At 37.9% G+C, this 27,968-nt stretch overlaps 1 protein-coding gene across 5 annotated transcripts; it reads right to left on the bottom strand.

Moving 5' to 3' along the window:
- Positions 1 to 17: 17 nt before the first annotated feature.
- On the bottom strand, positions 18 to 27,922 carry SCG5 (secretogranin V). Of its 5 annotated transcripts, none has more exons than XM_068193060.1 (6): positions 27,808 to 27,922; positions 26,436 to 26,668; positions 14,509 to 14,658; positions 11,468 to 11,580; positions 6,729 to 6,782; positions 18 to 3,052 (listed from the first exon to the last, which is right to left on the bottom strand). In XM_068193060.1, exons 2-6 carry the CDS (start codon positions 26,665 to 26,667, stop codon positions 2,957 to 2,959), a joined length of 645 nt encoding a protein of 214 aa, XP_068049161.1. In that variant the 5' UTR covers position 26,668; positions 27,808 to 27,922; the 3' UTR covers positions 18 to 2,956. The 5 variants fall into 5 exon arrangements, with proteins under 5 accessions (XP_068049161.1, XP_068049159.1, XP_068049162.1 ...); XM_068193058.1 differs by lacking the exon at positions 27,808 to 27,922 and adding an exon at positions 27,506 to 27,691; XM_068193061.1 differs by lacking the exon at positions 27,808 to 27,922 and adding an exon at positions 27,354 to 27,604.
- Between the last annotated feature and the right edge of the window lie 46 nt (positions 27,923 to 27,968).

The following is a 27,968-nucleotide window of genomic DNA, read 5'->3' as shown; positions in this document are numbered from 1 at the left end:
TCTTTACAAGACAAAACCAATGTTTCAGGGCAATACACTTTATTTTGTATAGCTTCCTTCAAGCACATTGTGTCTCTAATGTGTTAGAGGTAATTAACACACTTGCAAATTTTAAAATACTCTGAAAGGTTTTAATTTGATGAAAATTCTAAACAACAGTATCAATATACATGCTCCTTAATTCACATGCATCATAAAGGTAAAAGGGCAATTACACCTGTGCAGCTATTTACATTCTTGTAAATATTGGTTTGATGAACTCTGAGTGAGGCGGGCCAGTAGGTATCTTTATTCATTGATTCTGAAAGACCGGCACTGTGATTATTCTGTTTAAAAAACTACATATAGATGTTTGGACTGTTATTGGAACAGTAGGAGGGACAAGGATTTTTGCTTCTTTTTTCTTTTTTTTTTGTTTGTTTAATATATATGGGACTAGCCAATTCCAGTACCAAAAGACAGCTCTGCCATGAAACTGAAATTAAAATAATAAATCTCATTAGCATGGTACAATATATTTTATTAAAATTTCATGAAAATACTGCTGAGTCTTCCTGGTGAAACACTCAAGCTGCCTGATGAACTCAGCAGACAGCTGCTCACCACCATACACTTGACTGGCTCCAGCAGACAGTTCCTGTAAGACACATCATTGTTTTGTGCAATGTAAAGATTTTTTTTTTCCTTTGCTTGTATTTAAGGATAAATCAGGTCTGAATAGTGATATTTTTCCTTTGCTGGCACTGTGTAGATCTATCATACACAGCAGGGCAGCTTCTCTGGTGGCATGCAGTCCGCAGGCAGCCTGCCAGGTATCTCTGTTCTGGCCAGTCTGCAGTGCTGGATGTCACATCCCCACACAGGGTTGGAGTGACCTGGAGTGCTTCACAAAATTACATGTGGGATTATTGATACTATTAAGCAAGCAATACTTCTTTGCTCTTCCCTTTTCAAGCTCCCTATTTACTGTACAGACCTTTTATTTTGCACTTGTCCTTAAAAGAGCTTAAAAAATGAAAAAAAATTGCCATAATGGTTTTTTTTTTTTTTTTTGTGATTCAAATGGATTTTACTGAAGCTATAAGGACAGAATGTAACCAACTCAGATTACTTCAGAAGTATCAATAGAACAGTCAAGGATCTGAAGAAACAGCAATTTCTTAGGAATGGCAGTCTAGCCTCCAAATGCCTGGAAGCCTTGAAGCTCCACCAGTGGCTGGCAGCAGGGTTAGCTGGAAGAAATGACCATTTCCCACACTCTGGGCCACTGGGCATCAGTAAGTTTTAATGTCAGATTTATGCCATGATATATACAGACTCTGTTAGTTTTGCAGCAACCTTTGTAGCTTTGAAGCTTTCAATACCTGTGTGAAGACTAAGCAGGAGTGCAGATAAAAAGAGTGAGCTTAAGATGCAGAGAACACAAGTTCTGTCACATGAACAGCTAGATTGCTCCCATCCTGTTCCAGACACTGGAAGCCAAAGGAGCTCTGTGAGTCATTGAAATTCCTCATTTTTGTGTCTTGTGTGAGTATAAACTCCACTTTATGACATACTATTCATTTTTCTCTTCAAGATTTTTTTTAAAAGGAAATATGATGAAAGACATGATAGTCCATTCCAAAATGTTAGAATTTTGCAATCTACCCATATATGGCATGAGAGGGCCAATTCTCTACATACATAATTTATTACAAATAACTAAGTCGTGGGACAAAAAAAGCAAATGCCAACAACAGTTGTATTTGTGCCACCCTGTTAACTTTAATTTTATATAGCTAGGAACCTTAATTTCTTGTTCGTTTTCTTTTTTCTAAGAGGTCATCATTATTTCTCTGTATCTTTCTATAGGATGGGAAAGGAAACTACTTTTTTTTCCCCCACAATTTCCCTGATATTATTTGTAATATCAGCTGTAAGCTAATGCTGTTTTCCATAATTCCAGTGGTTTGAAATATTCAGGTGTGTTCTCATCTTTCAGAAAAGGAGAGCTCTGGAATATAATGTTCTTCAATCTATCCTAGGGGCAGAAAGGCAATTTGAGCTTCCCAGAACAACTTCAAGAGCAATGATAGCTATGAGTGGTATTTAGAGTACCATATTTTTTCAGAAGATCAGCTGTAATGACCTTCACATCCTGGATTTAGATTCAGAGGTTGTTGACACAACCTTACTAACACAGACAAATGTCTCCATCTTTACTTATAATTTAACGACACTATAATGCACAAATGCTGCAGTTACTAAGACAAAGAACAGTAGGGGAGGTTAATTTTCACATAACACTTCCATTGATAAGGAAGATGTTCAAGTGTTCAGGAAAGCTGTGGGCATGGAATGATTAACAGAAAAATATTTCAGTGAATACAGTCAAAAAGCAGTTCTTTAATTTTTAAATTTGTACAGCAATAACACAGACAAATGAGCCTCTGAAATATTTTGGAAAATGTCACTTTGCAAACCTTGTAGATTGCTTAAATGTTTATTAAAATGGACCAAAAGCCAAAATTCTCTGCGTAAAATAAATACTTTGTCTTTGCTAAGTAACAATATTTGTGAACAAAACATAAAACTATAATTTTCATGTGTCAAACACAGTAACATTTAAGACGTTGTAGTCAGACTTGGCATTTTTTTTCATCTTCCTATTTACAAGTTTCTCATTAAGACCATTTACCTCACATTAGCTATCAAAAATGACTAACATTTTTAATGTTTGCTCCATGACTAAAATAAAAACAACAGAAATGCCCTTTTACCATAACTTAACAAAAAGCAGAACCATATTTTTATCATCTAGGAGAACATGCTGTTATAAATACAGCTGTTTTTCATCTACAATTATATAAATAATAAGCATGCTGCCATTCACAAGGATTTAATAGATGATTATATATAAGCAATATCATGATCTAGAGGAGGATGGCATGAGTTTTTATCTTTCATTTTGTTGTACTTATTTAGGACCTTTGTCTTCATCTGAAAATTGTGGAACAGACTTCTTTGCTACAACATTATCCAGTCGCTGTCCTTGAAGATAGGGGTTCACACTCTGAAAAAATTTTAAATTATTAAACTTATTAGAAACAGGGAAACAGATAAAAGGTAACTAGAATTAGTGAACATATTTATGTATTTCTTATCTGTCAGATATTTACAGACTTGGGAAAAAACTGCTTCCAGGGATTAAATCTAGAAATCAACCAGTGTTCTGTTTCTTTTTTTTTTTTCCTTTTTTTTTTTTTTTTTGCAAAAATTTAATTCAATCCAGTGAAAGGAATACAAATGAAGGAGGACTGTCAGGAATATAGAACAATCTCAATTAAACACTACCTTCTTGCTCCACTCCTCCTTTCCTCAGCTCAGCAGAGAAGCAGCAGCAATTCTAACTCCCTGATTCTTGAGGCAGGACAGAACTTGTTAGAGAAGTACAGGTGAGCTTTAGCTTAAATCACTATGCCCTAATGGCCATTGTGCTGGGATACAAATTAGAGACCACAATTCCAGTCTGACCAAAGCCTCTTCTTCAGCCTGTCTCCTCTCCAGGAAACCCCTCCTTGCTTCCTCTCTTGATGCTGAGATAAAAAACTGCTGGCAAAGAAGCAGAGCCAAACAAGGTTTTGGCATAGAAAATGGCTCTCATAGCACTGCCAGAACAAGGGAATGCTGCAAAGAAGATTCCTGGAGAGGGCTGAACTTCACTTTGCACCATGCAAGCAGCACAATGTGAGGCTGAAGATGAACAGATCCCATCTCAAAACTGCTAGGAGATCGTAGATGGAGTAACATAGAAAGCCTATGCTTGAATTTTATCTATACCAGTGGAGTCAAATGTATTCACTGTATTTGCAAAGTGGCAAGCAGTTCAGTGGAGCTTCAGTATTAAGCATCATTTACACCTGCTTTCTGGCCTGTTACAGTGTCAGTGTAAGCAAAATTCAAGTATATATTGTTTCCTTCACACAGATACAGTCAAAAATTCTAGCATGAAGGTTTTTGATGCCAATAAAAACTGTTTGCCTAAGCACAAACTTCAGAGGAATGCAAATTTTCCAGTATCTCCTGATTCTTGTCAGGCTGACTGTGTGTCACAGAAATTACTTTTCTTGAGACATTTCTGTGCTTCTTTCACCAAAACTTAATAATTAAAAAAAAAAAAAAAGGCATTCATAATGGGCATGAAATATTTATTTTCAGCTATCCCAAGTATTTGTCAGATCTCTGGAAAACATTTGGGGTTTATCTCTCTTAAAGTTTAAGCCCTTGGGTTTCTCCAGATTTGTGGATGCTATCATTATTATTTAGTCATAGCACAGAGCAGCCCTTTTGCTTACTTCTGTTGGGTTTTGGGTGTTTTGCCTGCTGCAAGTGAAAACATAAAAATATTAAGAACCAAAAATGAATGTGGAAAAATCTTTGAAAATAAACTAACTCCAATGCTTTAAATTGCTAGAAATAAGACATATGTAAATGATTTGTTTGTGTTTGTTTAAAGAAGTTCTGTTTAATGTTAATTTAGTGAAATCCAACCATTGCATAAACTTCTAGGAATTATTTGAAGATTCCTAGGAAGATTAATTGGTTTTTTTTTTTTTTTTTTTGGAATGGTACTTGCTTGCTACTTTTTGAAATAAAGTTGAAGAGAATGAAACTACATAAAGTTTCGAATCCTTCTTAACCAACAAAAGAAAACACAAAATATAATGCAAAATACTTTGGCTGATTTGACTAAAATATGATTAGTCCTATGCAGCTCTGCACAATTCAAAGTAATGCAAGCTCCCGAGCACCTTTGTACACAGCTCTGAAGCCCACAGCAACTTACTGATCACAGAAGCGGTCCTGACACTTCTGGACAGGGCTGTTTGCAAGCACAGAATTTTTAAAAAGGGGAGAACTGCTAGTTAGAATTAGATGTCACTGTGAACCTCCTCATCTTGCAGTGCAAGGGCTGCAGAAAGTGAACACAGCAGGAAATGGTGAATACACGCCTTTGCCATGCACAGCGATCATGTGTGTGCAGGCTTGCTTGTGTGCTTACAGAGGTGCACATAAATATATGAATAGACACACGTGCTTCGAAGATGTGGCTTTCTAGACTCCAGTTGTGCCTCTGTGACTGTTTCACTACAGCCCTGGAGAGACACAGCGGGGTTACTACGTACACTGTTACACAGGATTTGTTTTAACCTCAGATGGGGAAGTTCAGATGCAAAAAAATCAATCTGTTGCCAGATCCCAAAACTATGTCTGTGCAGAAAGGCGTGGAGGAGTGGCAGGGAGCACAAAAGGCAGGAGGGAAATCCAGTGGACTTCTTGATTTCTAGAAAAACACACTCTGCTGCTGACAGTTCTAGGTTACTCTTCTGCTGATAAAGTGAAGATTCTGAATTTTTCATTAAATCATACAGTATTACCCTAAAATAATTTAAATTCTAGTGAATTTAGCATTAAGTGACATGTTGGTGCTGAGAGAATAAGTCTGCTGTAAAGAAATTCACCTTAAAAATTTTGGGCTACCCCTGGCCACATAACTGTCAAGTGTCTCCAGCTAGTACTTGTTTTGTATCCAGTTATGTCAGTCAGCTCACAGAAAGAAAATGTTCTTTTTTTCTTTTTTTCCCTCATGTATATGTTGCATGAATTCCACTTTAACATGCTGTTCTAGCTATTAATAAATATTCTGCTGAACTATTTCCAGAGTAAATTCTACTTACTTAAAAATTAAAGTCAGGTGACTACCCTTTTTTACTTTTCAACTAACAAACACAAAAACTGAATGCAAGTATGAAGCAGATACTAAGCTTTGGTCAGATCATTAACCCATTGGTGAAGTGCCAACTGCCAGTGAGGTCTGAATCAGGAAAAAATCAACTCATCTTCTCCCTTTCTAGCAAAGACTTAAAGTTTGAGAGTTAATAAATAAATAAATCATCTTCGCTTAAGCTTGTTGTTTTAAATTATATTTACTTCATTTACAATATAAACTGTGCTGTCATATTTTGGAAAGCTACTTTCTGGCAGAGAGCTAGACTTTTCCTTTTTGTAAAAATAATACACCAGCAGCAATGCTAAAGACATTGACTCTTCCCGAAACTGATTTTTTTTTAAATAAAAGACAGGCTGACAGTACCAAAAAAGAGGGAGTAATGAGGCAGACTGTACAGAATCTCTCTATGTGGGTTGCCTTCCTTGTTACAGGAGCAGAACAGTGAAAACCTTTTCATCTTTGTCTTTCAAGCAAGTGGGACACAGATACAGGAGTTTCATCTTCAGGAGTTCAGGAATTCCAAGGTAGATCAGATAAAGAACCACCTCTAGTGTTATTTACACCCAAAAATATATTCACACACATAGATAGTAATAATTAAATTTACTAATATTTTTAGTAGGAAATTTCAAATTCTGTTTTAAAGATATTTAAATAATTTTAAATGGTTTTAAGCAAATAGGATCAATTTTAAAAGACGGACGATATGAGGTTTTATAATGTTCTACACTTAAGTGTATCTTCTGAAGGTAAGAGTCTATTTTGAGAAATAAGTCTTGTACCCAGTGCTCAGTCCTGAAGCCAGCTATAGCAGTTTATCACAGAGAGTCCCTGACTTTACACATAATCTAAAGTATAATACGAATGCATTAGACTATCTCTTCATTTCAACAAGATGGTTTTAATTTTTATGAGGTCTCTAGACTGTATAGGGGCTATGAAATATTCTGATAGTTACCCTCTTTCTTCTTTTTGGACCACCATTGATTTTCTCAAAGAGTAAACTCTTGCTCTGGAAAGGAAAAAAAAAAACCCAACACAGCCATCAAATCCATTACACTCTTCTTTTAAAATACTACTTCTTCTATTAAATATTATCAAGTTTAGACTGCATAGTTTTATGGGAGAAACAAACCACAATTAAATATTAGTGTATTCCTACTAAGATTTGCAGTTCTTCAGGAGCAGTCATAGCCTTATCAACAATTTCAAAGCCAGTAATTTTCCACTATGTTATCCCCAGTGTTCAGGCAATAACTGCTTCAAGCATGTTCTGTATAGTCTGGATGTTCTCCATCATGTGATACGTGGTATAAATACATGTGTATATATATATATATTTTTTTTTTTTTTTTTAAGAAAAGGCAGAAGGAAAAAGAAGAATGTGAGGGAGAGGGAGAAGGAGTCTTGCCTTTGGTATATATTTCTATACATTTGAGGTGACACAAAAGCAGGAGCTGAAAAAAAATGCTTTACAAGGGATTTTCTAATTCCTTTTAAAAACAGAAATAGGCATCATTCCTACTGTTTTGTTGTCTTTGCTTATTCCCTTCCAGATATCAACACTTCCCAGTGCAAAGTTCTGCTGAAAGGAGTTCAGCGCCAACTCTTCCTTTGTTTAAGTAGTGCCCTCAATAAAGCTTCTAAAAACCATTTTGTCTATAACATTTTTAATGGCAAACCTTTTAAAAACTGCCAGAAACATCTTGGCAGAAGAGAAAGTTATGATGATGAGAAAAGAAAATGAAAAAAAAAAAACCAACACAAAAAACCCCCACTGACCATAGTTTACATAAGTGCATCCACATATTGTTGTATTTCTTATGAGTAGTGAATTCTAATAAAATCTGGAATAACACACACATGTTCAACACATTTTGTTTCAATTCTGTGTTATGAAGAAAACCAAAACCAAACCCTAACCTGAAAATGGAAGGAGAGAAGAATTATATGTATAAAAGCAGAAGACTATATAAACAAGGCCATTAATTCTGCTATAAACAACTGACCTAACATTGATTATATAAATAGAAAGTGTAATTCTAGCACGAGACAAATTCACCAAACACGTCTAACTCTCTCTGCGGCCTTGATATGAGAAAAAACAAACATTTTCAAGTGTTACAATGAAATCTGCCAAAATTGTCTGTTTTGTATTCTTGTGTTCATTAAACCTCAAATTCACAAGGCCTATCTCTTGTCCAACCTCAGTTATTTTGTCTGAGCTGTTCCAAAAGGGAACAGAGATGAAGTTGGCCAAGAAGGACATTCTTGGCTAGTCATTTATGCAAGCTCACTTCAGGAAAACTTAAATTTAACATTTTAAAGAAACTCAAGGATGCGCAAATTATTCTACTTAAAAAACAAAGCACCACCAAGGCTTCTCTTTGTAAAGTATTTGACCTTGTACTTTCATGAGAGGAAAAAGGGTGTTTCAGAAATAAAACTAATTTTATGGACTACTAGAGCTAGCATTTTTGTCAAATTCCTTACAATTGAACTGTCCCTGCTCAAGGAAACCATATTTTGTTTAGTCTGTTTGAGAATGTTTTAAGACCCTAAGTACTACTGCATCATTATGTGGAGTACAAAGCAAATATGGTTGTGGAGCATGAGCTAAGAACATTTTGGTATGATAACAGCAATCCTGAAAATATGTTCCACTGCGTAATGGCCTGACCTCATCAGCCACCAAAATCTGCCCATGAAGTGTTCATCCTTCACTGAGAGGTTGTTAAGGATGAAGGCACAGAGTTTTCTTCAGTTAAAGATACACCTCATGTAGAGACATGCTGCATGTGATTTTCTACTTTTCCCTTACTCCTGGAATTCTCTTTGCATGCTCTTGGCTACTTGGATTAGAGTTGGGATTTGGGTGGGGAAAAAAATCAGAGGTTAAAATGCTTTAAACCAAAAAAATATGTAAAAGGTTTTTAGATTTGATTGTAAATCATATATTGTAAATTATCTTTGTGCAAGTGTTTCTGGATGCCAACAACACTTTCGCAAACCATCCAAAAAGCCAATTTGCAAGATGCAAGAAAGGCACACTCAGAAAGTGTCTGAGTCCTATAAGGAAAAGTCTGAACTGGGGGAAAAACTCTGAAATCTTTGGAACTATAGTTGTACACAAGGACAGAAAACTCCAAATTCACTAATCCTACTATTTTCACGATCCCCTCTGTGTTTTCCCCATATGAGGAATGAGGAGGAGAGTATAAGCCATGGATCTCACTCTATAAACAGAGTCCGTTCCTGAGACTTCTCATAGGACAGCATATTGATTTATGGGGAGTTGTCCCAAAGACAGAAAATTCTTCTCCTTTCTTCCCACCCCTAAACAAGTATATATTTATTATGATTTACATATTTGTATCTGCAGATGTATTAGCAGTATTTACACATAATATTTAGCATCCACATAATGGTACACTCTGCTGCATGAGACAGCTTCTACTTGCTTGACCCTTTTAAAATGTGTGTTATTCACAGGATACTGCAGAGGTCCCACAGCTTTGCATGCATGACAGTCTGTCACCAAAACAAGCCAACCAACCTGTTTCTGTCCCAGTAGGACAAGCAGCTCCTTTTTTTCTGACCTGCTAACGTAATCTGGGTTTTTCTGTGGTTACACTAAGGAATGCATGTTGGCTCCTGGAAAGGACAAGTCACTGGGTACTGTAACACTTCATCAACCACACAGTGGTAGGAAAAGGCTGGGGAGAAGTTCCCCCAAGAGCTGGGAGCACATGCCAGCCTCCATGGGTCCAGCAGACACTGGCTGCAGAAGCTGCAGCTGGTGATGACAGCCTGGTGCCCACTCAGCTGGCAAGAGCTGGTGGAAACACAGTCTGTGAGCACACAGCCATCACTGCCCCTGGGCATCTGGTCCTAGGCTCTTCAACAGGAGAAGCAGGAACAAACTGTTGTGGGCAGAAGGAATTTTAGGTGCTGGGGGCAGTGGAAGGGTGAGGATGCTCAGTTACCCACTAGGCAGCCCACAGCCACCTGTATTGGTAATTTACAACTTAATGCAGACAACAGTGAGTGCCCCAAAAGATCTCATCTACTTCAGCTCTGCTTTATAAGCAGACAGCTAATTTTTAGAATGCTTACCTGTTTTTTCCAGAGAATTAAAAATAAAAACTCCAGCCACAAAAAGATATCACTGTATTTATATTTTTACCATGTGGTAATATGCAATTAGGAGATGATCAGGGTTGTTCTCCTGGATCTCAGCAGAATATTTGCTCATGCACATGACCAGCTGTTTCATCTCTAATTAAAAAGATCTGGAGTTGGCTAAGCTGCAGCTAGATATGATTACTGTTTAGTACCTAAAAGTGTTTTAATCCATACATGAGCAGCTTTTTCTCCTGAATTAGTAGTGATGGATGGAGATACAAAAAAGCCCAGGATTCACTAATGATTTACTATCATTTATTAAGTATATATGTTGTTGATGACAACACAGTATGTATGCTTGATTCTGAAATATTGCTATAAGCCAAAGATTTACAGAAGTGCCTTTGTTGTCTTCAGAATGGAATTATGAAAGTAAAGTAGTCATGAATAATAAGAAAACTAACAGCCTTATCTGGCATAAATAAGAACGTTCACCATCTGGTGTTTTTTAAATGAAAACCTTTGATGGTAATTACTTAGCATGCAACAAGTTTCCAAAATTTGGATTTTTGGCATGATTCTCTCCAGAAATTTAGCACTCACATAAGTAATTAAGACTATAAATCTTACACTGGTTTGATTATGAAGATGAATCATTGTCTCAAAATTACAGCAGGAGAAGAGACTGCCAAACATGTCCATTTATCGATATATGCTTACAGAGCACTGGTTTAGTGCAATCTTAAGTGAAGTGTTATAACAATGTAAAATGAGATTTCATTATTTGCTCTACAAGCATAAATTATGATCATTGTTATTGTTTTCCTGGCGCCTGAAAATGGATTTGGGATTGGACATTTTAACTGATGTAATCCAAGATTAAGTGGCAGAGCTTTCTTTGGAGCCTCTAGCCTGCAGAAATAGTCTAGCTGCAGTTATTAAAGTCCTTGTATGCTCAGAGCAAGATTTTTGCCCTTAGTGTAGCTCACTGTGTTTATTATAAGTGGTGTGTAAAATAGGTTTTCAATAGGATACAACGCATAACCTGACTAGAGGAAGAAGCAGCTTCAAGTCCTCAAAAATCCTTAAAGTAGGGAGGATTCCTTAAGGCAATCCTTGTCTGATCCTACATTTTTTAAGGTGTTTTAAGCTGCTGAATTCTGTCTACCTGTATTCTCTTTCTATTTTTTATCGATGTAGCTGAACAGCAAAGAGTCACTAAACCTGGATATTCTTTCAGATTATGTTTTGAAATCTGAAGATCTGCACTAATTTTAGCAACATGTTCAACCGTAGTTTGAAATGTGGCTTTTTGCACTTATCAAGCTGTCATGCTTTGGGACAGGCAAACAGAACAAGGAATTTTACTTTCTGTTTTTCTGGGGTGTTTATCAATCACAAGCACTATTTCTGTTTTTCACGGCAAGCTCACCTTTTTTGAGAAGTTTCCCTTAGGGTGATAATTTTTCCAGCATTAAGGATGATATTGTCCTTGTGGTTTCATAGTGTCCCACGTAGCAGACAATACCCAGCTTCACATGCAACAAAAATAAGCAATAAGTATGCACTCACCCACTTGCCCCTATTGGGATAGTCATGCTCTGGATCAAAAAGGTGTTGGTGCAGTTGGTATTCCCTGCTGAACTCTGCTGTGTCTGGGGTGTTTTCTAGACACCCATCATCAACTGCAAAAGAAAGCATCGAGTGCTTAGTAGCTTTGAAATACACAATATGTGCCACATTAGTCAGCAAACTTCTTAAATGCAATAATGCAATTAAAAAACATAAAGAATTGGATGACTAGAAAATATGAGTTTTTTTTCTTTTGAAACAAATTTGTCAGAATTTATTTATTTTAAAAAAATCCTCACAACTTAATGAAAACTGAAGGACTTTAGTTTCCAAGCTCTTTCTCTCCTTCATGTTTTTCTTTTAATTATTGCATTTGATTTTACCTAGAATTTCATCCTCTTCTGATTCAGAAGAGAGATTATTTTTCTCTTTTAAATGCTCACAAGTAATTTTAGAAATTGGTAAGGTAATATTTTGAAGGTCATGGTAAAACGGTGCTGTGAGCAAAGACAGAATTTCTTTCATTGAGTACTTCCTGGAGCTCCATTTCTGGTTTGCTACTTTGTTCAAACTGGCTGAAAATCATTTCTGCATTGTACAATCTCATAAAAATGCTATGTAGGAGAAGTTTTATGATGAAAACATTTCTGTAGGTTGGTAACTAATCTGATTGGTCCAGAAACCTCCCTTAACCACAATGGATGGTTTTGTAGACAGTGTCACATCAAGATAATATCCTTTAAAAAATCAACTTAGGGTCTTTTTACCAAAATAAGTCATCTTTAGCTTAAACAAAGGTTCAGTAACTTGAGGCCAGAGTAACTTTTTGGATAGTCTGCTCCTGGAGCTCCCACTGCTTAGCCAGCATGGGGAGCTTGCAGTCCAAGTTCCTCTCAGACATACCCCAGGAGATCCTACCAGCCAGGGCATGATGCTGGGCATTCAAAGAGCTGCATCTGCCAGAACACAGGCACTCCAGAGCACACACCTGTGGACTTTCCTTTCTGTCCTTGTGTGTCATCATGTAAAAAGATTTGCAGATGGATTATCTTTTTCCCTCAGATGTGGGAAGCAGTAAAAACTTAACTTAAAACTGAGTTGATTCAATGACCTGAGGAGGTTATTCTTAGTTCAACAGATCCAGCTTTCTCTCTTTTCTTGTTGGGATTGGGAAAAAATTAAATTGCCAATAGAAAACAGGGGAGAAGTCTTCATACTGGCTAAGTAACTCAGAAGCCATTAAAACATAAAGAAATCATTTCAGTCTCATCAGGGACAAGGTTATATCAAGAGAGAAACAGATGACAACAGAAGTGTGGTACACCTCAGAGCATTTGTGTCTTTTGGTAGAAAACACAAAGGGCAGCTGGACACATGGGTGTCCTCTATGACTGCTAATCCAAAAGTCTTCAACTCAAATGCTCCGGGCTTATGTATTCCTGCTGTGGAATGTGCATATGTAGACAGTGACTGGAAAAATTGTTTTCCATTAAGCAAATCCACAGACCTGATTGAGGAAGGCCTCTGGTAATTTGTATGCATAATACAGTCACCACTTGAATTTCCATTTAAGGCTCTGAAAAACATTTTACTCTAATCCTAGCAGATACTATCTTCACTCACAGCATACCTATGACAGAGACATTTATCTGAGCAGGCAGCACTTCCCTGCAAATTCCCTCTCTGTTCAGATCTGACTGTATTAGCTTAGCTAACAACTTTTATTTCACCTAAGACAGAAAAATTGAAGGGTTTTTCAAAGGCATTTCCCTGGATGCCATGTTTTTAATTTATTTATCTAATCATGAACAGAAGTCTAATGGGCAAGCACGGAAAATAGAAAGTCCATGTGTGTGCTTGTGTGTGTGAGAAAATCTAAACCCATCATTTGCAACTTGTCAGACTACAGCTATAGTGAACAAATTGGAAGATGAGGTATTATTCCAGAAGAGATGAAGGCATCATCACCAAATGGCTGTAATAGAAAACAGTAAGGGAGGACTATTCGAAATTTTGTCAAATTTTTGAATGAAATGCAAAAACACTTCACAGTGAAAAAAACTTTTCATAACAAATATTACTTTTTATTAATTCTAAGCTAGTTAGAACATTTTAAATAAAAATACTGACAACTGTTCTACATTATCCAAATAACATAAAGAAGACTAAACAGAAAACATTTTGAAAGTATCTCTTAGCTCACAAATAAAAAATGAGAGAAAAATAGAGCACTCATTCCCAGTTCCAGGTCCCAAGGCAGCCAATGGGTATTTTACTACTGCTTTCAGTACTGGAAGTCATTCCTTGGCTCAAGTAACAGGAAGGAGATCCATTCTCTCAGGGTCTGTGTGTATCATGCACATGCAGGGCTGCTTTAGTGGCCCTTGGGCACCATCCCCACCTGGCTCAGTGCCTGCAGTTGCAGTCTGGGGGACATCCTGCATGTCCCCGGCACCGCTCTGGCTCTCCCAGGCTGCGCTGCCCCGCTGCCAGAGCCAGCCTGCCTGCAATGCCTGCAATGCCGTGGGGTACAGCCATGCAGTTCTCCATTCCTTGGCACAGATGCACCCTCAGTGAGCTGTAAAGATGCATGGATTGGAGCCAAGGTATCTTAAATATTGACTCATGGTCTGGTTTGGAGATCAGGGCAGACTGTTTCATTCCTCTTGGCACAATGAAAGTCTCTAAAAGAAGGGTAAATCTCATCTGTACAGAATAACTTTTTTCACGGGCCAGCTTAAAAATGAACTCCCTTGGGAACATGATGTTCTTATAAATCTCACTATCTTCTACTCTGAGATCAAGATGATTTCTTCCACCTTCTCCAGAGTCACACAGCAATACAGGATATGCACATATTCTTAAAAAATACATATTAAAAAAAAGCTCATTGGAAACACTAAAACACCCAATTTCTCAACAGTTCTTTTTCTGGGGCATAGAATGAAAAAAACCCTCATTTCCGATCACAGGTTGTACAGTGCTGAAAGACAGGAAGATGGACAGTGAAGACAGAGGTACAAAGGGTACAGCTGAATTACCTGTTTTTCCAATAGGGCAGGGATTTGGAGGGTCAGGATAACCTTGATCTTCACTGAAATCCTTTGGTACATTATCTCCTGTCAGCTCAGCCACGATGTTTGGGATATTGCCATAAGGACCCAAGTGCTGGAGACCCTCATGCGCACCACCTAGCAAAGACAATTTATGCACAGTCATTTCACAAGACTAAAAGTGTAAGTACTTTAGCTGGTGCAAGTAATTTACACTTCGATTTAAAATATAATCTCTCTCTAGATATATAATTGTTTTAGAGACAAATCCAAGTTTAGATTTCAAGCATCTCTTTTAGAAACATAACCATGTAACCTAAATCCAGTAACTTAGATAATTAAAAATGAAACTAGGAAACAAAATCAGCCACATACTATTAGTCATATGGTTGGTTTTTTTTTTACTTATCTATGAAAGTTTTAGGCAAGAAAATGTGAAGAAAAAAAATGAAACCTGATACATCTAAAGCACAATCATCTTCAGTCACTGATACTATTACTGTTCATTATGGCAACTAACTAACAATAGAAGATATGGCAAGACAGCATCATGGCAGGAAGACAATGTTAATGACACTGTAGAAATAAATACTACCTGCACAGCCTAGAAATACATTAATAAATAAAGTACCAAAGGGGCTTAAGATATTAAGGTCCTTAGAGACCCAGGGTATTCTAGCAAATTTGGTTGTGTACACTTAGAAAAAATATTTTTAAATGAAACCAATTCTTCAATGTCAATTTGCATTTCCTGTTGTAATGATGAAAAGTGGTGAAGAGTCCCTGTTGTTGATGGGAATTCTTGTTCAGATATATGTCCACAGTAGTCAGTGTGTTACAAAGCATCCCAGGTAGTGACTTCACACTTTTACATACAAGATTACCTTTTCCCTGTGGAACCCAGAGCAGGGGTTACAGCAGCAGTGTGCAGCAGCAGCAGCAGGTTTTGTAACCCAGTGGCAGAGGACACAGTGATGGGCCTGCTGTGCTTGGGCAACTACACCCAAAATTGCTGTGCTGTGGCCACCTCACACACACCTCAGCTGGGTGCCCTGCTTTTGACAAGTAGGGTCTTCCACTGAAGATTTGGGAACAAAGCTCAGGCCACTCTCTCTCTCTCTGCCTTTCTACAAATAATTATCTGTCCTAGATCTTTTATGCATGCCTTACTGGCCAAATGCATCCACAGGCTAAACCCCAGCTGCTTGTGGAGTTTTTAAAATACTATTGTACATTATTCTTTTGAATTTCAGACATAAAACATTAGTTTCAAGCATGTTCTTTTTCCCTGACAAAGACAGCCACCACACACACTGCAGCAATGGAGATGGTTGAGTGACAGCAAAGTAATTTTTTTTAAGCCCTATATAAGGAGGGATAACAACATACAGTCAACATATAAATTCTACTAACAATGAATTGAGAGGAAAAGGAGTTTGAACAAATGGAAAATATGAGTTAAAGAGTGAATGCAGACACAACTGCTTGAGTAAATAGCAAAATTGCCATGCTACCACCAAATATACTTATTTAAAATTTATTTATTTTTCCTAGATCCAGAAGATGTGAATAAAGTCTCTGAACATGAAAGCTGCTCCAAAAGAATCATTCAAGTACTCCCACCCCAAATAACAAATAAATATTACCAGCCTAAATCATCTTTTATACAGCCAAACATCATGAGCTAACTTAATCACTTGCAAAAATTGCTAACAGAAGGCACTCAAATACAAAATTCATATTTTGTATTAATTTCCACATTTAGAAGTGGCAGTTGAGGCAAATTTAGCAAATTAATTTTGCAGATGACCAGCTGGATGCTGGCATTATAGTAAAGCAAATTAGTCTATAAGCACGTACATTTCCTTTTTATTTGCACAATGGACTAAAATCTAATCAATGTGCTAATTTTCCCCCTCAAGTTCAAGTCTCTTATTCTGTAATGCAGTGTTGCAGAAAAGATTTACAGATATGTAACAAAACATAAAACTACCCCTTATAAAAAAAACTGCTTCTCTGTTATATGGGAATTTTGCTTGTAACTGACCACGAGAGTTGGTACTAAAATGGGAACAGCATTATCCCCACTCTGAACTTTATTATACCTTTAGTCCATAGCCCACACAAAGATCACGCTTGTAACGCAATAATGCTATGGTGATGAGGTTAAAAAAAAGTAATTTAATATAATGTCTAATATATAGCATAAAATGCTTCTTTTGTCCTGAGTTCCTTCACATGAAGATTGATTACATATATGTACTTAAAAGCATCAGGTTATGATTCTGCTGTAAACTACGGAACCACATAATCAATACGTGTTTGAACATCCTGTATACAATGTGGTTCACTATGGGACAATCCATCAGATAGAAGCCTATCTGTGCTTGCATGTGGTGCAGACCTCTTGGCACCAAAGCTCCATCCATAAAGAAAACAGAGGTACTTAGCAGGCTCCAGTGTGCTATATATACATGTAAGTTTAAACCAACTGCCAAGAATTCCCTTGACTGAGTACAAACCAATCTTTTTATATTAATATAAAGAATTGTTTCCTTTAGGTATAGATGTCCAGGATCAATTGAGGGTTTTTCCTTTCTTTCCAAAAGAGCTGCAGACAATAGCACCTGCTCTGGTGCCATAATTTAGCACACTTGAGTGATTTAATAACATCAGCAGAGCAGAGCTCATTCCTTATAAACTCTGATAAATAGTGCACTCAGCAAAGACTACAATAATAAAAATGAAATGAAATGAATATACGAAGTTGGGGTATTATATACAGTAACTCTCATTAGTTGCATTAGTTTTGGTGGTGTAATATTACTGATTTAAAGAAACATATTAGGATTAAATACACTGCAGCTACCAAGTCAAAATACTGGGATACAAGCATATACAGTCAGCTACAAAAATAGCAGATCAGTTTCTTGAACCTTGAGGCAGAGCCTGAAAGAAAAAGACAAGGCAACACAATACCAAGAAACTTTTCATAATCTCCTATCCAAAGGAATCATGAGAGACATCATTGTTAAATTATTCAGACTAGGACTACTGAAAATCCAGAGCAGTACAGACAATACCCTTGCACTGAGAAAGGATGAGCTAGATAAATCTATGCTTTTTTCCGTATCTCCTTACTTATATGAACAAGCATTTCTGTGCCGCATACTAGCAAAGAAAACACTCCAACACAATCAGGTCTCTTGCATGTGTAGGATTTTTGTGAGCATTTATTATTAGGTATTTCACATTCCTGCAGGATAAACTAGAGGTTTAGATCTCTTGAGCTAAGATCAGCATTGTCCTAAGTAAGCTTTGAATTTCATTTAAAATATATGCATATTTGTAGTCATCTAACTCTAGTCTTGAACTGTTGCAGGGTGGAAAACAAAAAGAAACAATGCCTCTCACCATTATTATAATACTGGAAAAGTATTTTATCAGCTCATTTCATTTCTTTGTAAGAGCAGTACTGTCCCACCCATGCAGACAACATAACCTCTCCATTCTTGGAGAACAAAAAAACAAAACAAAACAAAACAAAAAAAAAAAAAAAAAGGAAAAGAAACATAAAGAGCAACTAATTTCTTGCAAGTATTGAATATTTCCCTGATCAAACACATCCAGTGGAAATGCTGTTAGTCACTGAAGCTTTAGTTGCTGCTACCCATCTATTGGTAGTGCAAAGCAGAGCGGGAACGAATCTGTGGAGAGCAATCCTCTATGTCAAATACAAACAGGCAGAACTGTCCCCCAGAAGAGTCAGTTTAAGAAAGTCAATGAGAATGGATTTTCAAAAGTGAAAAATTTTTGCAGAACATTTAAAGGGAAACAAGAGGACAAATTTGCCTTTCCGTCTCATTGAAACCATCTCCCATGTCACAGTGAGATAGAGTTTCCTCAATTACAAATTCAGAAAAGAGACAGTCTGGCCAATCTTAGCATGGAGATACAAAATAGGAAGGCTCATGAGTGTGTGTTGTGAGTAAATAAATCCCAAATCCCAAGTTAAAGCCCTTTACATAGTGAGTCATACTAGGTACCTCAGAGTGTCCAAACCCCTCAGAGATTCACAGGGGGATCTCCCTGAGCAAAAATCACATCTCTTATCTCAACCTGTACAAATTCCAACCACACATGAGCTGCAAAGGAAGCCTGGTATAGCTTATCCCATTTGAGAAAATACATCTTAATCAGAGATGTAATACCATTCTTCCTACTTAGCAAAATCTTTTGCTAATTTGGACTATTTGTTCTTATCACTGGGAAAAATCTTCAAGATTGTTTACAGCGTCTCCTAAACAAATCAGAGATACCTCTTTTTCCTTTCACAGCGACAGCTTCCCATACTATCTTGCACTTTCACCCCCAGTCACCTTGCTGTATCCACATTTGTTGTGTCACTGTCACATTCAAAAGGAACATCTCCCCAGTGGAAGGCAGGTTTGACAGAATGCTTCCCAGTGCTATTATAGGTTAAACTGTGACACCCTCCACGAACTTACTTGTTCTTTTCTTTTATTATCTGCAGGTCCATCTATCATGTAAACTCTAAAAAAATCCTGAATGCAGAAAATGCATTTACATTTTCCTTACCCTAAGAAGAGTTTTACTGCCCCAGTGCTGTAATTATAGTTCTGCTAGCTTCATCCTAGAGAGTCCTACCCTGCTTGCTGAAATTGATTAAGCACAGGAAATGAGGAGAACTGAAAAAATTATAAATTATCACATTTTGAGATGAGACATTCAGTGTCTATTCCACAGAAGCTGCTAAATAAGAGAATAGGGAAGGAGAAGAAGCATAGGAGAACAAAGAATGGAAAAATGCAAACCTAGCCAACTTCCTTAACCATTCAAGAGCATGCCTCGAGAAACATGAAAACACTACAGCTATACATGCTCAGGCATTCCAGAGTCCGCTTGTCTTCTCCTTAATGACACAAAGGTTCTTAAAACTATAAAGACTAATTTTCTATTTCTCTGCAGAGGGGCAATTTTTTCTAAAGCCTTAAGCACACACATCACACAATTACTGCTCTTGCTTTCAGCAAAGAATTCAGTTGTATCCAATATTTTAATTACAAACAGTACAAATATTTAAGATATTAAAGCCTCTTATTGTGAAATAGTTAGGACCAAAATAATGCCCATGCCTCTCACAAAAATTTTATAACAGTAGCTTACATGTCATTATTATTCAAATTGTATACACAACAAAAAAATCCAGCAGCCACTTGCTGACAAAGCAGAAAAAAAGAAAACTCTTATGCCTACCTCGGTTGAACAGTCCTCTAATGGACTGTATTAACTTGTCCTTCAGCCGAGCAGCGGCTTTTGCACTTCACCACGTGAAGAAGTTGACACACAGTGTTACACACAGCACAGGAAGGGTCACACACTGTGTGACACACACAATGCATCATGCAGCACACAGACAGGGGCCCCTCTGCCACCTTGCCTTGCAGCCACCACACACCAGCAAAGTGAAAAAAACCAAAACAAAGCCAGCAAATTGCACTCTCCTGTCACTGCCACAGCACAACATCACTACTGACCGCATGTGCAGCACGTGGTTCTGGGAAACAAAGCAGTGAAAGGAAAACAGTGACCTCCTTTATCCCATGAGGGATGGGACATTATTTCAATATATGTATATTATAAATGTATGTATACTATAAATGTAAATGTGCTAGTGAAGGACTGTAACACTTTATTCACTGGCACTTTATTCACTTGACACCGGCTGCACAAGAAGTCCAAATGCTCCATTAGTGTCAACACATTCAGAGAAAAAGACTCCTTTCACTCCTGTCATGTGAAGCCTGGATGCACAAGAAACATCCAGAACATCCATGTTTTTGTCTCTACTGCACCAATGAACTTCACAAAATTTTAATGTTCATTTCCACGTTCATATTTATTCCATTCAATTTTCCATGCAGATGGCTCCAAGTCCCAGCTGGTTCAACAGCAGGTTTAAAACCTTCCCATGCCTGTCTGACAGCTGCTATAAGGCAGATTTCCCAACTGCCCCAAACGTTCTCCTTGTGAGCATTCTCAGTACGGAGCTAGAAGGCTCCAGCCTCTGCCCTGGTGAACCACTATTGGCCCAGAACTCCAAAAGCAGAGCCTTGCCATGCAAAGCTGCCCCAGTCAAGATGATATCCTTCTTTTGCACTTGTATAAAAGCACTGGCACACAACAAAGATGCAATAGAGTGGGAAGATGAAGAGCCCTGGCAGGTAAGACCAGGCCCAGTGCTGCTCTTTGGTGCTGCAAAAGGGGCTCAGATCAGCTAACTTGATGTACTAAAGCATTCCAAGGGGAAGAACCAGCTTCTGCAGCTGACACCATTCTTCTTCTCATTCATCCCTGCAGCTGAGTGCTGCTGCGATTCTTCTCATTCATCCCTACCGCTGAACACACACACCAAGGCAAGCACAGGGAGAAGAGCTCTGGAAACCTTTGGAGAGTGCCAGAGAGCCTATCACCTGGCACAACACAAAAATCAAGAAGAGTAGGAGACTCCGCTTCTCTAGATTTCTAAAATATCGCTTCATAGAACCAAGTAAACTTAAAAGTGTTTTCTTACTGCAGGTTAATTTAAAATTCAGGTGGGAGCATGGGAAATGCAGCTGATTTTGAGAAAAAATGCAGAAAGGTATAAATCCTGGCATGTTCACAGAATCACAGAACTGGAAGAGCTGGAAGGGACCCACAGGGATCATCAAGTCCAACTCCTTGCTCTGCACAGCACCATCCCCAGGAGTCACACCCTGTGCCCGAGTGCATTGTTCAGAAGCTTCTGGATCTCTGTCAGTTTTGGGGCTGTTACCACTGTCCTGCGGAGCCTGTTCCAGTGTCCAGCCACCTTCTGGGTGAAGAATCTTTCCCTAATGTCCAACCTATTGACAACCTCAGGCCATTACCTTGAGCCCTGTCACTGCTCACCACAGAGGAAAAACCAGTGCCTGTCCCTCCTCTTCCCCTTGTGAGGAAGCTGTAACTGCAATGAGGTCTCTCCTCAGTCTCTGCACGAGAGACAAGCAGAGAAAAAAAATCTTTGAAAACAAGAGCTCATCATAATTTGGCCAGCCTTCACTGACAGACTTTTTAAAATACTTTGGGATCATATTTGTCACTTGTCTTGCAGGACAGGACAGACATCAAAGTAATACTCTTATTTACTAATAATAAAAGCTTTAATTTTATTAGTAAAATGTAAACAAAATAGACACTATTAGCATGAATGAGTAATCTGCATAATTTTATGGACAGCAGGTTTGCTGTAGAGTATTATTTGTACAAGGACTGTGCTGACAAGCCATTGATTACCAGTTGTTAGTAGACACATTTGCATAATGTTCCAGACTCTCTTGAATTTTATCATTTCAATCTGACAAACAGTAATTATATTTTTCTAAAACAATAAACATACTTATTTCCTTTCAAAATAACCAAATAAACCCCAGCCTGTTTCCAGTAGCTATGAGGAGTCTCTGAGGTTGACAGCATTATTCCTCTTCTGCAGACTGAAGACTTCAGACTCTGGGCTGTCATGCCAGCACCTTTACCAACAATGATTTCATTTGGGTGGTTTTAAGAAATAAAAACAACTAAATCAAACACAAACAAACAAACCACACAAGAAGCTTTCTGTTGTACTGAATTTATGGTAGGCAATGTTATTTGCAAAAGGAAAATGGGACTTCCCATTTCCAATTACGAAGTTAAATGCTACAAACTGCTCAAGATGAACTACTGGTGCCCCCATGTGTTTAAGTAAGACTTTTACTGTTGTCCTATGCAGGGTATTACAAGCCTGAAATTTACATTATATGCTTATTCCCTTCCACTCCTCAAAAAAAGGAAAACAACTGAAAACCAAACAATAACAAAACAAACAAACAAACAAAAAAAAAACCAACCTTAAATAATGGCACAAAATTATAAGCATGCAAGGAAAGAAAAAAAAAGTGTGGTCTCTTACTTCATAAATGCCCTACCAGACAGAAAAATTAACTTCTGTGTTTTTTGCAATGTTGAATGCATTTCTTTACTTTATTCTTTTGTTTTCTTTTAACATAGATGCAGTGTCCTTATTATCTATAGAAAGCTTGAATATAGCCCAGTAAGGCTTGCATACTATTTTAGTGATAAGCTGAACAATAAGTACAGAAACACAGCTACTCATTAAAAATTCCTATTTTGATTTTCCATGTTTTCCAATCTTTTTATAGATGCTGCTAAGTGATCCCAGTATAGCTTTCTGATAAGATGTATTGACAAGGAGAGTGAATATTATTAGAGAAATCAGACTAGTTAATACAAATTTATTACGTTTTGGAATCAGGGGATGTACAGAAAGAGAAATCTATTAAGTGGCCAGCAAAAACAGCTGTTCCTAAGAAGCCCCTGTCAGGCACTAAAAACATTTTCACTTGACTCTCATCATGCAGGATCTGGTTGGCTCCTGCCACACTGCTGCACCACGCACCATCTGCTGGCTGCAGTACACGAGCACAGGGAATCAGCCAGCAAAGTCTCATTTCTGGGACATTTTTGCCCTATTCCACTTACCTAGCAGAGCCCTAGCAAAGGAAGAGAGCTCACGCTGCCGCTGCGCCTCCCTGAACTTGACAGTAATTTCCTGGTACATTAAACTTTCTATCAGGCATTTTCTAGACACTACTCCTATTTTAGCAGCCTGATCTGAAGTAACAGTAAATTGACAAATGCAAAGTTAAGGATAAAAAAAAAAAAAAGCTATGTGTTTATAGATTTCAACATAAGAAAAAGCAGAATTTTTTTTTCAATTAACAAGTTGTAATTTTTTTTAATCCATCAACAAGAAAGTTGTATTTTTTAAAATTTATTTATCAACAGGAAAACTATCTGGTCACTTCAAAAAGAGAGAATATGCTACTAAATATATTTTCTGAAGAGTGTCCTTTTTTTAGCTTTCTTTGGTATAGAATATGTTTGTGACTGCACTTTCTGCAGCCGAGTCAGCCCTAAACTTTTTCAGGGGGAAAGGGATAGGGTGGGTGTGAAGGTAAGGATGGGAATGATCATGTGTAGTTCCTTGCAACACATCCATCCTCTGGTTTTTAGCATTTTAAAGTAAAAACAGAGTGATTAACACCAGAAAAAATTTAGAAAGCTGAGATGGAAAATGAGTGTGATCAGGAAATCTGCTTATGAACTAACACCAATAATATTTTTGTTGTGTATTAAATTATTAAGCTCTTATTAACAACGTGGAAAATGTTATAATAATAATCACTCAAATTTGAAAACATTTCATTATAATCAGATTGCTAGAGTAAACTTGTTTATATTATGGCAGCCTAAATTTGTTTCCAAATTCCAAAGCCATAAAAAATTAATTTTTCCTGACAGTATGTTTTTTGCAAATGTACACATACAATGGGTGAATTCTCAGCCTTTTGAAAGTCAGTGGTGCCTCTGGAGCTGTGGCTCAGCTGAAGCTGATGGCAATGACAGCTATCAGCACTGCTGCAGGTCTGTGCTGCTGGGGCTATTTCTGACCAAAACCCTTTGTTAAGTAAAACAATTTTTGCAGGAACATATTAAATTTATTAAGGTCTAATTGATAGAGGGTTGTTTTTATGCTGAGATGCAGTATCTAATCAAAATGAGAAACAAATGCACCCCAGAGCAGTCAGGGCCTTAATGATGAGAATGCAGGCATGAAGTGAACCTGATTTTAAAATTTTTACATTGCTCACTGAAACCTGCAGTCTGAAAAGTGGTTGGAAGTCAACACTTCTGGCAGCAAATCCCAGTGAAGACAGAGGAGCAGTTCAGAAGAGCAGTTGGTGAATTACCACTTTGCCATGATGGTATTTATGATGAATACCCTGTTTTGCTGTGACACAATAATTCTAAAACCTCTTTCTTTCCTTCTCCCTTATTTTCCATTTCTATTATCATGTTGAATTTTTTAAGCACTTGCATACAGAATTATTAGCCAGTGCTAACAGTGTGAATATGCAATGGGAAGTCCATAGGTGAATCCTTCAGAATGTGAAACCTTGTACAGACATTATCTAAAAACATATAGGCTTATTTTTTCAGAATAAAATGCAAGTTTTGATGGATTAGCTATCCTATAATTCATGGTCTATATTCAAAAATAGATTCATATCTATCTACAGATAGACACACATCACCACAAGAAACCAAAGAAAGAGCAAGAGATTACTACCTGAAAAACTTACCACAGAATACTCTATAAAAAGCAACATTTGATACAAAGGTCTGATTTGCTGGCCTATTTCTACACTGACTAATAATGTTTACCCCACAAGACCATTTTGCTTTTGCAGAAATTTTTAAATAAATGGTTAAATATCCATGGTAGGCTTGGGAAAAAAAAAAAAAAAGGGTCATCCTCATTTGAGCAAGAGGGGAAGTTAAATATGATAAATTGACTGGATTTATCATCTTTCAGTTTTACTCTATAACATACACAGATGGATTTTTTTATTTAAAAAAAAAAAGGAGAAACAAAAAACGTTTGTCCAACGTGCTAATTGTGGAAGACTGCACAAATGACTGGAAAACTAGCATTACTTCAATCTCACAAACACTAGAAACCTTTTGATACTTATATCAAGAGATGCATCACCTGATTTTGCTAACACTGTAAGTAGAAAGTAACATCAAACAGCTGAGATTAAATATTTGCCAGAGATTCAGATTTGCATAAGGTTTCTCTTTTTAAAAAACATCTAGGGAAAAAGAGGCAAATGGAGAGTAAAATTACTAATTTCTACCATCTGTCCCAGTTTCTCTACGTATGAACATTCATAAAGGAGAAAAGGCTACATATCAAATTATACTCTTTAAACTTTGTCTCTGTTACTTAAGTTTGCAGAAAAACGCGTCCATCAAAGTTTCTTTAAAAAATATATATACATTAGGTCTGCAATTATCTGGTAGAAACAGCTATTCATCTTAAATCCTCTCCTCAGCCTCCATTAAAGCAATTGTATCTGTTTGGCTAGGACAGCCTGTTGATCAGAATGAGGACAAAATAGAGAACACAGACTTATGAACTGTGGAGTCTTATTGCACTGTGTCAGACTGATTTAATTCTGAGAGGAAGGTTGAGGGGTTCTGCCCTGTTTTGATGTTCACACATAAACAATAATATTTGGAGTTTCATACCTTCAACCTCTTGCTGTTATGCCAAAACAAAAGCTGGTTTGTTCTGTTAAAATAGCAACACACTGAAATATTATCCCAATATCCTAACATTTGAGACAGATATTTCAAATTATTTACATAGCTGTAAAAGACTGATTCCAAGGAAAACTTACACAGTGTGAGATCAGAGGTACTGGCCAAAAAAATTAAAGCTGAGCCCAGAGCATTCATCCCTGCAACACGGTTTTGAGGTGCTACTTGTGGACACAGGGAGAGAAGCATCCCCAGTATAAGGTTTATCCCTTTTTCTTACATGGTACCACAAACACTTGATCTCTTCTGGTTTGCAAATATATCTAAAAATCCATGGAATTTGGACTCTACAGATATTATTTGTGTCATGTGAAACAATGAAATTACAATATATTTATACATAATATTCAGGAATAATTTAGCAAACCCATTGTTTTGAGGCATTAGAAATTAGACAATGCCAAGACAACATAACTTTTTCTGCAAAGCCTGTACATTAAAAACCCCACTACTTCTGCCAAAACCATTACATTAAGGAAGGTGTAAGATGGATGGGGATTTTAAAACAAAGATCAAGCAACAACATGGTGAAGAAATCTATGACTTTAAACTCAGGATATTCTTTCTGTATCTATAAAAAAACCATTAGTTGTTACCAAAGCATACTAAAAAATTAATCATAACTCAAAATAGAAATTAACTACCTTCAATGCTCTGTGGACCAACAAGATTCGTAGCCTGGTGTGCTGGATATTCTACCCGGGGTCTGGCAATGCCCAGTTGCTCCATAACCCCATGGAGCAGCCTCTGAATATCTGCTTCAGTAACCCTGTCAGGTGTCCGAGGGCTGTGGCTAAAAGCTGAAGCCAATCCAAATGCCAGCAGAAATACCATGTTGCAAAGCAAGGTAGTTATCATAGTGGCAGCCACTTTCATCCTGTCAAAAAAGAAAGGAATTTGATTATAAATTTTTTGGGGGGGGGAGGGGGAAGTCCTAGACATGTGGTGGAAATAACAACTGATCCTGTTATTGGACTTCACAGTTTAACAGTTTACTGCCACAGGTTCTAGGGGCTGCTGGCACTCCAGCCAGCTGGAAACTGGGTGGGGGGAGCCAGGAAGGGAAGAGGGTGGATATGTTCTTCTCTTCTAAAAGAAATATTAAGCAGCAAACTGCAATACCAATTTACTGATTTGCATTTTCCCATAACATTAACAGTCATTGCAAACAAAATGAATCCACTTTTTCATTTGACAAGAATACATCATCCACTCCACCATCCACCCCCTCCATGTTTATTATGCTATTTATAAAGCTCTGGTCTAAAAGCCAAGAACTCTTCATCCAGGAACTGTGTTTTCCAGGCTGTATTCCTGTATTGCCTGAAAAATCAACAATAAGAGACTGCCGAACCACCTGGATATACTTTGTTTGCACCTGAAGACAAAAGGCTTCCGATGTCATATGCACCGTCTTTCCCACCTGAAGCAAATCGGTTTCATTTGTTTCCTTGAAACCCTCTCACTAAATGGCTGTAGTTTAATTAGGAAACCCCCCCCCCCCCCAAAATCAACAACAACAACAAAAAAAAACCAAAACATAACAACCAAATACCACTTACTGTCCTCTGATAGGCTGAATTTTAATCAGAATGCTTGTTTTCTTAAAGTTCCTTTCCCTCTCACACCAGAGACTGATTAAAATGCATCACTTCTAGTCCCGTGGAAAAACAAAACCCCCTCGAGTTCCCCTCTTATTCCTTAACACACGCACAGCTGCCTGATTTCTTCAGGCCAGACGTTTAAAGATGCTCCAATGCTCCAGCGCAAGGCACCTGGAAACGTTTTTGAGGCAAAAATGGCTGAAAACCCCACTGCTGGGAACATTCCCCGCTACGCTTGTGCGCGGCTCCCCCACCGCGCCACGCTCCTCCCGCAGCCCTCCCGCTCCACCGGCCTCCGCAGCCTCCGCTTCGGGAGAAAAATCTGCTTTTCACAGAGCATCCCCGCCGCCCCCTGGACAGCCGGGCCGTGATCCCTTCCCTTCTCCCGGGCAGCTCGGAGCGCCCCGCTCACCTCCCGCTCCCAGCGCGGCTCTGCGGGGGCGGCGGCTCCGCGGCCGCGCATCCTCCGTGCGCAGCCACGGCCGGGAGGGAGCTGCCCGCGGGTACCCGCCGCGACCGAGCGCTCCTGCGGGGCTTTGTCCCACAGAGACACAAAGCTCGGGGGGATATTAA

The sequence above is a fragment of the Anomalospiza imberbis genome, chromosome 6, assembly GCF_031753505.1.
Source record: "Anomalospiza imberbis isolate Cuckoo-Finch-1a 21T00152 chromosome 6, ASM3175350v1, whole genome shotgun sequence".
NCBI lineage: Eukaryota > Metazoa > Chordata > Aves > Passeriformes > Viduidae > Anomalospiza > Anomalospiza imberbis.
Note: the sequence above shows the minus strand (reverse complement) of the source record. Positions and strands in the feature narration are given on the sequence as shown.

Coding starts and splice junctions, on each gene's coding strand:
- SCG5 (XM_068193058.1), bottom strand. CDS start 27,618: ATGTTCCCAGCAGTGGGGTTTTCAGCCATTTTTGCCTCAAAAACGTTT. Junction 14,659..26,435: donor TGGTCCACAGAGCATTGAAG/GTAGTTAATTTC, acceptor TGTCTTTGCTAG/GTGGTGCGCATGAGGGTCTC. Junction 6,783..11,467: donor ATCCCAATAGGGGCAAGTGG/GTGAGTGCATAC, acceptor TTTCCTTTCCAG/AGCAAGAGTTTACTCTTTGA.